At 34.7% G+C, this 12808-nt stretch overlaps 1 protein-coding gene across 1 annotated transcript; it reads left to right on the forward strand.

The window, feature by feature from the left end:
- The first annotated feature begins 9 nt into the window (after positions 1-9).
- Positions 10-9795, forward strand: cyb5a (cytochrome b5 type A (microsomal)). Its single transcript, XM_079863723.1, has 5 exons — positions 10-276; positions 2078-2206; positions 8206-8235; positions 8373-8407; positions 8658-9795. The coding sequence occupies exons 1-5, from the start codon at positions 142-144 to the stop codon at positions 8740-8742; spliced, it is 414 nt and encodes a 137-aa protein (XP_079719849.1). The 5' UTR covers positions 10-141; the 3' UTR covers positions 8743-9795.
- The last annotated feature ends 3013 nt before the right edge of the window (positions 9796-12808 follow it).

The following is a 12808-nucleotide window of genomic DNA, read 5'->3' on the forward strand; positions in this document are numbered from 1 at the left end:
TCTTAAGCGGAATGGGCGTTGCCGGGCGAGTTGGGAAATACATTGTTGGTAGTAGGTCCAGTTTTGAAGTAGGTGAAGTGAACGATTCGTAGGAGAACTTATGAAAGTTTCTGAGCAAGTAACACACATTTAAGCAAACCAATGGAAAACAACGGAACAGACGAAAAGGGTGTTAAATATTATCGTTTGTCAGAAGTGGAGGAACGGAACTCATTTAAAAGTACATGGATTATCATTCATAATAAAGTGTACGACGTCACAAAGTTTCTCGAGGAGGTGAGTTTTTAAAATAGAGCCTCAAATGTTCAGTTTGGTACCAAACACATAGCTAACATTTGCATTATGCTATTGTTTTGGAATTGTGTATGGCATGCATCACGTGTATTGCATTGTATAAACATAGAACCGCTGAATTGGAATTGTATAATGCATAATAGATATAGAATATATGTGCATTATAATGCATATTGTTAATAAATGAATGCATTGAAAAAGTCAGCTCAAAACGTCCAGTACAAAAGTTTAGACTGCTTAAGGTGAGCACTGAATGGAGTGACCTTTGCCAAGTGCTCTCAAGAGATTTAATTACAATAGTTGCCAACTAATGTGTTTGGTGTGAAATTGACATTAGTGCAGCAACTAATATATCTCGTTAAGCAATCAAATGCTCTGTAATTTTTGATTAAATTTGCTTTTGGTGGTCAGATTTGTATGAAGAAAAGCTGTAGTTGCACCACACACTACTTGATCAGATAACCACTCTAACATTTCACATCTTTCCCTATTATCTATTTCTATCATTATCTGGATCTAGAGAACCACCTATTCTAAAAAATGTACTCATGCTACTAGGTCTAAAAGTGCACATAAGTATAGAGGTCGCCCGATAACGACACTAGGTTGGCCCACGCTGGCGATACGGATTAATCAACCAATAGTTTTTAAAATAGATACTGAATGAAAACAAATATAACACATAAACTAGTGCAGAACTTTATTACTAAAATAAAATAAAAAACTGTACTGAACCATGAAAACTTTTTAAATATAAAAAATATGAATTATACCTTGATTGTTCATTTCAGTTCATAGTACATTAACTAATGTTAAGATAAACAACTTTAAAATGTAAAAATGTATTAGTAAATGTTGAAATTAACAATGAACTATACTTTTATTAGGCTAACCTTAGTTAATGTTACAAATGGAATCTTATTGTACAGGGTTACCATTTCATATAAATCCAAACAGTCATGCTTACAGATGGCCATCTTTAAATATCTACACAAAGGCCATATCACTGAAATTAGACACATGTTTATTGTATATAATATATACTCTCACAATCTTTTTGCTTCTATTTTAGAACACTTGATGATTATCTAATCAAAATGACAGAAAAAAGGAACTGAAACCGAATGCATATCTGATTTGTTTATATGTTTCTGTCGGCTGCATGATGATACGTTTGCTTTCCCATGTCTCTAGCTTCAAATATGCTACTTCGCTGCATAACGAATGCATAAAAGCGATCAGCTGGATATAAACTAATGCAAATAGATGGTAACAATTGTGTGTGTCACTTTTCTCCACTAATGCAGCATCTAGTCAACAAATTAATTATTTTATAATGATATGAAAACATGAACAGTAGTGTACTATACACATACCGTTTCATTGTCTGTTTTAAATCCGTATTTGAAGTGTCTCGTCTTACGTGTCAAAACAAACTCCACGAGGTGTCAGTGTTAGTTTTCATTTGGCCTCTAGAGGCCGCTCTCGTACTGTATAATGACAGCAGACTCTTCTCAGCCGCTCCAGCAACAGACGCAACTGGAAAACTATCGGTATAGAAATTGCCCATAACAAATTGTTCCAGAAATCGGTAATCGGTGCCGATTAATCTGCAAAAACTATCAATTGGTCGACCTCTTATCGTATGGATGCATGACTCCGTGCACTGATGACACTTAAATCAACTGATAACTTCCTAGGGAACAGTTTTAAAAGAGCAATCAAGTTCAAAAGGGTTTTATAGGCGAGTATGATCTTCTGATGTATTTGCTGATGTCCACAGCACCCCGGAGGAGAGGAGGTGCTGCGAGAGCAAGCGGGTGGAGACGCCACCGAGAGTTTCGAAGATGTCGGCCACTCGACAGATGCACGCGAGATGGCCAGTTCTCTGCTCATAGGAGAACTGCATCCAGTAAGTCCACCAGAAATCAGGACTATTGTTGAGCATTAGTGTGAAGAAGACATTGTGTGCTTTCTGACATTTCTGCTCTTGTGAATATACTCTATTTACAGAAATATTAAAAAAAGTATTTCAATATTGAAATATTTTAATAATTTCTTAAAAGTTAAAAGTAAATCAAGAAAAACTGAAAGGCTAGACAATTCCACAGCAGCTCCTAGTAAATTAAATCGAGGCTTTGAGGGATAGACACACATTTCTTCAGTGGGTTGTACTGTTATTCAATGTGTTTTTGTATTGTTCTGCTGATGAAACACTGCAAAAATATCTTTCCAAGAGTTTTCAGTAAACAAAAAACTCCCGACAATATGAGCTGTGGGAAATTATGAGTGATCTAGGAGCTTTTTACAGCAGATGCCATTGAAAACACGGTAAGTTTATCCCACATAGCCTTGATGGTGCAGCTCTGAATAAGGTTATATGGAAGCTTGTTTCTGCCACAGAATAAATAAATAAAAATTAAAAATAAAAGGTAACTGCGACTTTTTATCTCACAAAACTTTTTTTCTCAGAATTCTGAGATATAAACTTTTTTATAGATTTTTTTTCTCAGAATTGCGTGTTTATATTTCACAATTCTGAGGAAAAAAAGTCTATAAAGTTTATATCTCGCAATTCTGAGATAAAAAGTTAGACTTACGAGACAAACAAGCAATTCTGAGATTAAAAAAAAGTTAGACTTACGAGACAAACAAACAATTCTGAGATAAAAAAAGTTAGACTTACGAGACAAACAAGCAATTCTGAGATTAAAAAAAGTTAGACTTACGAGACAAACAAGCAATTCTGAGATAAAAAAAGTTAGACTTACGAGACAAACAAACAATTCTGAGATAAAAAAAAGTTAGACTTACGAGACAAACAAACAATTCTGAGATAAAAAAAAAGTTAGACTTACGAGACAAACAAGCAATTCTGAGATAAAAAAAGTTAGACTTACGAGACAAACAAACAATTCTGAGATTAAAAAAAAGTTAGACTTACGAGACAAACAAACAATTCTGAGATAAAAAAAGTTAGACTTACGAGACAAACAAACAATTCTGAGATAAAAAAGTTAGATTTACGAGACAAACAAACCTGAGATAAAAAAGTTAGATTTACGAGACAAACAAACAATTCTGAGATTAAAAAAAAGTTAGACTTACGAGACAAACAAACAATTCTGAGATTAAAAAAAAGTTAGACTTACGAGACAAACAATTCTGAGATAAAAAAAGTTAGACTTACGAGACAAACAAGCAATTCTGAGATTAAAAAAAGTTAGACTTACGAGACAAACAAGCAATTCTGAGATAAAAAAGTTAGACTTACGAGACAAACAAGCAATTCTGAGATTAAAAAAAGTTAGACTTACGAGACAAACAAGCAATTCTGAGATAAAAAAAGTTAGACTTACGAGACAAACAAACAATTCTGAGATAAAAAAAAGTTAGACTTACGAGACAAACAAGCAATTCTGAGATAAAAAAAGTTAGACTTACGAGACAAACAAACAATTCTGAGATTAAAAAAAAGTTAGACTTACGAGACAAACAAACAATTCTGAGATAAAAAAGTTAGATTTACGAGACAAACAAACAATTCTGAGATAAAAAAAAGTTAGACTTACGAGACAAACAAACAATTCTGAGATAAAAAAAAAGTTAGACTTACGAGACAAACAAACAATTCTGAGATAAAAAAAAGTTAGACTTACGAGACAAACAAGCAATTCTGAGATAAAAAAAAAAGTTAGACTTACGAGACAAACAAACAATTCTGAGATAAAAAAAAGTAAGACTTACGAGACAAACAAACAATTCAAAGGCAGACTTACTTGACATAAACATGCATTTCTGAGATAAAAAGTGAGACTTATGAGGTAGAAAGTATGACGAGACATAAACTCAGAATTCTGAGAAAAAATGTCATTGTAACTGTAAATTGTAAACTTTTTTTTTTTTTTCTCAGAATTGTGAGTTTATATCTTGACTTGCAATTTGGACTTTATATTTCGCAGTTAAAAGATTATATCTCACAATTCTGAGAAATTGAAAAATTCAATTTTGAGAAAAAAAGTCACAATTATCTTCTTAATTTTTTTTTTATTCTGTGTCGGAAACAAGCTTCAATTTAGCTCTTGAGGGCTGTTATTTTAAATTGTACCCTGCATGTTTTTTCAAAGTCTGTTTTGCATCTGTTGCTTTGCAACCATCAGTCAGCACTGGCGGTCTGGCACACAAAAACACATGAATAATCATTAATGATTTATAATTTCAGTGAAGGGATTACATCACAATGCCAATGGTAACCTATGCGATTTACAAATATGTACATATATCCAAAAATACAACCAAAGTCACAAACTTCCCATTCCCCCTGAGATATCTGGGAATGTTCCATGAAAAGTCTGTTGATTCATATTTGTATCTAACAAAATTCGAGATGTTTTCATAGACCTCCAGGGGCTTGAGATACTATCAATAACCTGGAATCCAGTTTTATTCCTCTCGAAGAACCTGTAATGCTGCTGGATTTAGCACACAGATGCTATCAGGGAGTTTCTGTGTCAGGAGTGGATCAGAGTTGTGCACCTTGCAGAAATCAATTCAGAATGCATTTTAAATTCTAGTTCATTTGGTTGTGAGATAGCAAACTGCATGCAGAACAGTAATTCAATTTTAAAGAAGTAGAATTAAAATGAATGAAATTCAAAGAAATGTATACAACTGCAGTGAGGTATTTTGATTCATAATAACACATCTTTTTCAGTTTTGATCAGGAAGAAATTACACATTTAAAACATATTCAAATAGAAAACAGTTATTTTACATTGCAAGAATATTTCACAATATTTACTGTATTTTTGATCAAATGAATGCAGCCTTAGAGCAGAAGGGACTTCTTTCAAAAACATAAAATATTTGAACAGTTGAATGTCATGTGAAAAAGAAAGTACACCCTTTTGATTTCTATGGTTTTACATGTCAGGACATCGTAAAAAAATCATCTGGTCCTTGGCAAATAGGGCAAATACAACCTCAGATGAACAACAACACATGATATTACACTCTGTCATTGTTTATTTAACAAACACTAGGCCCAAATATAGATGCCATCATGTGTTACAAACCAAGTACACACTTACTGCTTCTATAGGAATGAAGAGGGTTAGTATCAGTCAGGCTCTGCTAATCAAACGCCTTTGATTAATTGATCATCAGCAAGCATGACCAACTCTATAAAAATTCAGGTGTGTGTTAACACAATACCAAGGAGGAAAGACATCAGCAATGATCTTAGAGAAGCAATTATTCCTGCCCATCAATCTGGTAAGGGTTACAAGGTCATTTCCAAACAATTTAAAAGTCCATCATACAGTGAGGAAGTGGAAATTATTCACAAGTGGAAAACGGTCAAGGCGGTTGCCGGATGTCCCAGCAAATTCACCCTGAGGTCAGACTGTGTAATGCTCAGAGAAACTGCGAGAAACCCAATAACTACATCTCAGACTCTACAGGCCTCAGATAGCATGTTAAATGTTAAAGTTCATGACAGTACACTTAGAAAAAGAAGGGACAAGTATGTAGGGTGACCACCATCAAACAAACCAAATGTGGGACAATTATAAGTTTGTGTGGGACAATGTGAGACATGTTACCAACACTTAAACATAACCTGAAACTGTTATATAGTGTTTATCTAACTTAATAAAAAAAAACTATTCTGCCTTTCAGCTTTGTTCTTTAGTCCCTTCCAGAAAACATCATTACATCACAATGTAACATAACATGTCTTTATTTTACATGTCATTTAAATTGAACATCACTGAGCCCAAAGGCAGCAGGCATCATGCAGATAACTATTGAAACAGTTCTGACCAAGTCCAACTAAAATCCAACAAAATAAATAATGAACAGATAAAATATAAAGCAACATGAAATTAGATAATTGACAGTCTTATATATTAAGAATGTATTAAACCAAAAACGTTCATATTTTTAGAAAGGATGTGAATCAAAACAACCACAGCAGGCAACAAGTTGATCAATTCTGTTAAATTAAAAATTTTATTTACCGAATTATCCATTTGTTTTCTGACAGGGAACACATGGAACCAATCACCGCTCCATATTTTGATTGACAGCCGTCACAACCTACTAGTGACCGTGTTTACTCCTTTCTTATCAACCATTGGATAGGATTTAAAAAACGGCTGTTGTATTTGTACTTCTGACGAAGCGCTGTTAAATATAGGTGAAAAACTACACCGCAAAAATAATAAATAAAATGCTTTCTTAAAGGAGAAAGGAGTGCTGTCAGTACAGAGTACACTACACCGTGTTATCCTCTTTTTAAAATTTGCACCCTGTTGACTTCAATGGGGCAAGTTTTAAACCTGCTTTTAGCCTCTTAACATCCTTGATGTGTCATTACAAGTGCACAGGTCATGTGAGTGATTCCTTCAGAGTGAACACGGTGAATCTGACTGCAGTAGATGTGAAAGATATGAATAAAAATGTTATTTCAGACAGCGCAAATACCTGTATTTACATCCTGTTTTCGGTTGAAGCCCACAGTAGTCGATTGTCGAGTTCACACGCATGGGTTTAGTACGTACGATCATGCGCCCGAACTCGACAATCGACTACTTTGGACTTCAACCGAAAACAGGATGTAAATACAGGTATGTGCGCTGGCTTAAATAACATCATTTTTATTCATATCTTGCACATCTACTGCAGTCAGATTCACCGTGTTCACTCTGAAGGAATCACTCACATGACCTGTGCACTTGTAATGACACATCAAGGATGTTAAGAGGCTAAAAGCAGGTTTAAAACTTGCCCCATTGAAGTCAACAGGGTGCAAATTTTAAAAAGAGGATAACTCGGTGTAGGCAACACTGATTTTTGTCGTTGTTCTCTGTACTGACAGCACTCCAAATTTACAAAAAAATTAGCTCAATGTTAAAATTGACCGGAGTTCTCCTTTAAAAAGGCAAAAGAACGCATGCACATTTTCTTAATATGAAAATTAAAAACCAACAGACTGATGAAAATGCGGGACATTTTCTCAATATGCGACGTGCGGGACAAGGGGTGAATATGCTGTGCGGTTCAATGCAAAGCGCATGTTTGGAAGGGTTGCCTGGAGAAAGCTTCTTCTCTCTGAAAAGAGCATGGCAGCACAGCTTAGGTTTGAACAGTTGCATCTGACACAAGACTTCTGGAACAATGTCCTTTGGACAGACGAGACTAAAGTGGAGATGTTTGGCCATAATGCACAGAAAGCTAAACACAGAACATCAGCACAAACGCCTCACACCAGCTGTCAAACACTGTGGTGGAGGGCTGAGGATTTGGGCTTGTTTTGCAGTCACAGGACCCGGGCACCTTCAGTCGTAGAGTCGACCACAAACTCTGAAGTCAAATGTGAAGCTGGGCTGAAACTGGGTCCTACAACAGGACAGTTATCCCAAGAACATCAGCAAATTTACACCAGAATGTCTGAAAAAGAAAATAATCAAGGTGTTGCACCGGCCCAGTCAAAGCCCAGACCTTAACCCGACTGAAATATTGCAATGGGACCTTAAGAGAACTGTGCAGGAACAGATGCTCACAAACCTCAGTGAACTGAAGCCAAATTCCTCCACAACGATGTGAGAGACTGATAAAGTCAAACAGAAAATGATTACTTCAAGTCATTGCTGCTAAAGGTGGTTCTACAAGCTATTGAATCATAAGATGTACTTAGTTTGTCACACACGGCTTCTCCATTTTGGCTGTTTTTGTTAAACTTTTTTTTTTTTTAAATCATGGTGTAACATGTCATGTGTCGTTGTTTATCTGAGGTTGTATTGACCTAATTTTAAGACCTATTTAATGGTAATTCATTTTTCTTTGTCAATAAAATATGAAAACTGTGATATTTTGTTTAATCATGCCTCTCCTCTGCTTTCCTCTCAGGACGACAGGGACAAGATCGCCAAACCACCAGTACGTAAAGCATTTTTCAAATCATATTTTCTCTCCATGTTCCTGGTTTTAACACACAAACACTGTGTGCCTTTCACTGTTTTTGTCTCACATTTGGTAGAACCACCTAAAAATGCATTTGGTTTTCTGTTGAACAGGAATCGCTTGTAACAACCATTCAAGAAACGACAAGGTAAGTTTACATTTATGCACAAACACGCCTAAGAATATCTGATGGTTTAGATATTTCTAAGAAATCCAGATTTCTTGTTACACACGACATCTTTTTTTCTTGTATGAGTGCAGGGATCATGTTCTTTTGAGTCCATTGTTTATTATTTTTTACTTTCCATTGTAGTTCAGAAACCGCAAGTATCCGGTTAATAATTCAAGCTAATTACCAAGTGCTTTGTTCAAATCTTCTGTTTCATCTCTTGTTCCAGCTGGTGGTCAAACTGGTTGATTCCTGCCATCGCCGCGGTGATTGTCACGCTCATGTACCGCATTTACACCGCAGAGCAGGCATGATGGGATGCCTTTCTCCGATGAAACTACAGTACCCATAATCCATTTCAGGTTTAACCATTACCATAAAGATTCTACAAATGAAGGCACCTTTTGTGTTAGTTTCAATGTTTGTTGTCAAGTTTATCCCTTGAGATTTAATTCCTGACATGCAGATGTATTTTATGATAAATGAAAGTATATTTTAGATCTACTTTGAGCATTATAAATATGTACGCTAAAGATGAAGTTTTGGTTGTCTAATTGTTTTTCTGTTGTGTAAAACTGTGTATTCCATTATTCAGTTGAAATATCCAGGCTGAAATATACGGAATATTATCACATACGTAAACACAACGGTTTGTTCCTCAAAGAAATGATTTAATTTCACTTGAAATGCATAATTTTCACATGCAAGTTGATCCTACTTGGACTAGAGAGAAATTATACAAATTGTTTAGATCTAAAAAAAAAAAAAAAAAAAATTATGAATAAAATGGAAGATGATATTGTTTATTAAAATCAGGTAATTATTTAATCATTAACATGGCAATTGTGACAGATTCAAGATTAATTATTATTATTAGCTGCTGATAATCATATTAAAAGATACTAGATTTTGCATAAATAAAATGAAGATTATTTTTAGGACCATTAAGATTTTTTTGAATTGTGACATTATTTTTATGACAATCAAGTACATGTTTTGCCGGGTTCTCATCTGCAATATTTATTTTGCATTACGATAATGTTCATTTGTCTTGAAAATAATGTTGCAATGCAAAAACGGTCTTCGTTTGTTTTATGCAAAACGTAATCTAATATTTCTCTTTTGATTTTGTGGAGAAAGATGAAGCTAAACTGTTCAGAATATGATTGTACACAATCTAACCAAAAGATATCATTATGTGCTTAATTAAGGTAAGTTCTTTTAGTCAGTCAGCATAAATCTTTAGTGAAGAGCAACACTTATAGTTGTGTTCTGGCAGTTACACTGAGTCGATGTGCCATTTAAATGCACATCAGTGTACCACCTGGAACGGAGCTTATACATTCCCCTTTTTTTTTTTTTTTTTTTTTTTACAAACTGAATGTAATATACTTGTATATGATAAGAGATACAAGCAACTTTCCCATATACATGTTGATCCAGATGTTTGCAGTGTCTTCATTGCTGCTGCCACACACACTAATGCTGATGTGAGAGAATCACACACTGTAACCTGTGGCTTGAATCATTCAGCTTTATTGTGTCCCAATAAACAAAGAAACTGCTTGTGTGACTTGCTGTCATCTTCATTTATAGCGCTTTTAACAATGTAGATTGTTCCAAAGCAGCTTTACATTGATAATACATTTACATTGCTGTAAACTCATTTCAGTAAAAAGTTATCCTTATAAAAAGCATTTGCATAATATTTCCAAAAGGGTTTTTTCATGGTGATGCAACAGAAGAACCATTCAGTCAACAGTTCTTAAAATAACCATTTATTTTACTAAGTGTGAATTGAAGAACATTTGAATAAACTAAAGAACATTTTTCCACTGTAAAGAAACGTTTGTTCTTCCATGGATGGCAATTTAGATGCCAATAAACAACCTTAATTATTAAGAGTGTATTTGGCCCCAAACAATATTTTAAGATGGATTATGAATGTCATTTCATTATATGATACCATATCAAACCAAGCAACATTTATGATAATTTTTTTTTTTTTTTAAATCAATTGATACTGTTATTTTCTAGTTGACTTCATACATGCATTAAAAATCAACTTGAGACCTGTTAGTGCAAAGTCATCTAAAAATAACAGTTTAAGTGAGTTCTGAGAAAAGGTATAGCAGCATTTAAGCATAGATATCTGAATTGATAGTTTATCTAATCTAATGAAATGACATTCAGAAGTGTGAAATAGTTTATGTTTAGACCTTTTAGTATCAGGAAATGTTACAACACTGACATCTGCTGGAGATTAGAGATGCTGCAACATCACTGGAAAGCCTCTCATCTCAGTGTCATCGTCATGAAAAATAGCTTTAAATGGAGAGCCACAATGTGTTCTCATAGTAGAACACAGTTAAATATAAATTACTATTAATACAAGTCCTTATTATAATCATCAGCTGTCATCTCATTTAGCTCTTTATCATCAGTGTCTACAATTCTCTGGTTTAAAATGTCAATTTAGCGTGGCAGGTCATGGCTCACATCATTGTGACATACGTGTAAATTAAAAGTCTTACATTTTTACTTTAATGTTTCAGCTTGTAATCGCATCTAAATAGCTTTGGACTACGTTACACCATATGTTTGCTCATTACATGTAAACATGTAAATAAAAAAGCCATTTTAGATCAAGTGTATCTGTCCACTCCTGCTGTAGCTGGTCATTAATGGTGTTGTAACATTGCAGTGTGTTTGTTTGGTCTGATAACAGCATGTTTGGAAGCTCTCGCTGACCTGTGGTCATTAGCTGAGAGAGCAGCACACACACACACACACACACACACACTTCTGCTGGTTACATCTGAAGCCTGTTTCCCAGTTCCAGCAACTGCACTGTAAGGGTTTCCATCTAAACCACTCTCACTGGATGTACTGGTGTCTAGCGCTGCAGGGAACACACACATGCAGATATTTAGACTCAATAAACGGGCAGATCCACAAGACGTCAAAGCATCAAGCTTTACATATTTCACCAAGCAGAAACACATGATTTGAGTGATCGTTGAGTGGGAGAAAACAGACACATTTTCCGTCTTCACACAATAGGTGTGTCCCAATTAGTGTACTTATGCACTATTCTAGTACAAATAGTGTGAGTAGTGTTCACACTGAAAATTTAGACAAAGTGCACTTTAAATACCCGAATGATGCACTTAAAGGGATAGTTCACCCAAAAATGAAAATTCTGTCATCATTTACTCACCCTCAAGTTGTTCCACACCTGTATGAGTTTCTTTCTTCGGTTGAACATGAATGAAGATATTTTGAAGAATGTCGATAACCAGACATTTGATGGCATGCATTGACTTCCATAGTATTTTATTTCCTGTGCCGTCAACTGTTTTATATATTTTACATTCAACAGAAGAAAGAAACTCATGAAGGTTTGGAACAACTTGAGGGTGAGTAATTGATGACAGAATTTTCATTTTTGGGTGAACTATCCCTTTAATTCACCGAAAGATCAAAGGCTGCATCTGAAATCGCATACTTATAGTAGATGAAAAATAGTATATGACAAAAGAAGTATGTCTGAATTCACAGTACTCATAAAAGAGTAGACACAAAGTACCCGGATGACTGTCCCTGTCCCAAATTCTGTCCCTGTTCTGTATAACTGTCCCTGTCCCAAATGGCACACTCTATGTGCACTTGTGGTCTTGTGGACTTACTGTAAGGCCCAGGTATACTTCATGTTCAAGCCTTTCAAACTATACTCCTTCACTCAAAAAAATGAACAAGGAAGGTTGTGCACTTGACATTATATTCAGTTTACTTATAATAATTGTGTTTGTTGACTTTAAATGTTTTTTTTTTCTATTGAGGTCCATGTAATTATGTCTCAACTTAACTCTACAAAATCCTAACGTGTTGTCTAAACACAAACCATTTATGTTAAGTAAAAAATTCTTACATCCAGATGGTGGCAGTATAGTGCGACGCCAACTGCCATTTTGCCCTAACTTAATTTGATTGTGTTCAATCTGCTTAAATATATATAAAATTTAAGTTTACTTAATCCGTTTGTGTTGGATTACATGAATGATTTGTGTTGCATTAACTGAAACTGGACGGTGCTTGTTAGTTCCCAGCATGCTTTGCAAATGGTTGAATTAAGAGAGAATAAATGTTAAAATTAAGTGTTATTTTATGGGGGTTTTTTTGAGAAAATGAGAAGACTTGATAGTATGTAATTGTGTTTAATGGTCAATTACATTGGAGTTATTAGAACCATTTAAATTACAGTGGGTTACCATTGTGGAGAAGAGTGGAGCATTTTGTTTGGCTGTGGTCTGATTTTGTTATTTACAACTGCTTTGGTTGAAAGAGCATGTACATCTTAGCATTTAAGATGATAATATG

This window comes from Squalius cephalus (genome assembly GCF_949319135.1).
Source record: "Squalius cephalus genome assembly, chromosome: 25".
Classification (NCBI taxonomy): domain Eukaryota; kingdom Metazoa; phylum Chordata; class Actinopteri; order Cypriniformes; family Leuciscidae; genus Squalius; species Squalius cephalus.

Bases quoted from the DNA above. Each gene is read 5' to 3' on its own strand.
- cyb5a (XM_079863723.1), top strand. From the start codon at position 142: ATGGAAAACAACGGAACAGACGAAAAGGGTGTTAAATATTATCGTTTG. The intron at 2,207-8,205 runs GTAAGTCCACCA...CTTTCCTCTCAG, and splicing joins TCATAGGAGAACTGCATCCA to GACGACAGGGACAAGATCGC. The intron at 8,236-8,372 runs GTACGTAAAGCA...TCTGTTGAACAG, and splicing joins ACAAGATCGCCAAACCACCA to GAATCGCTTGTAACAACCAT.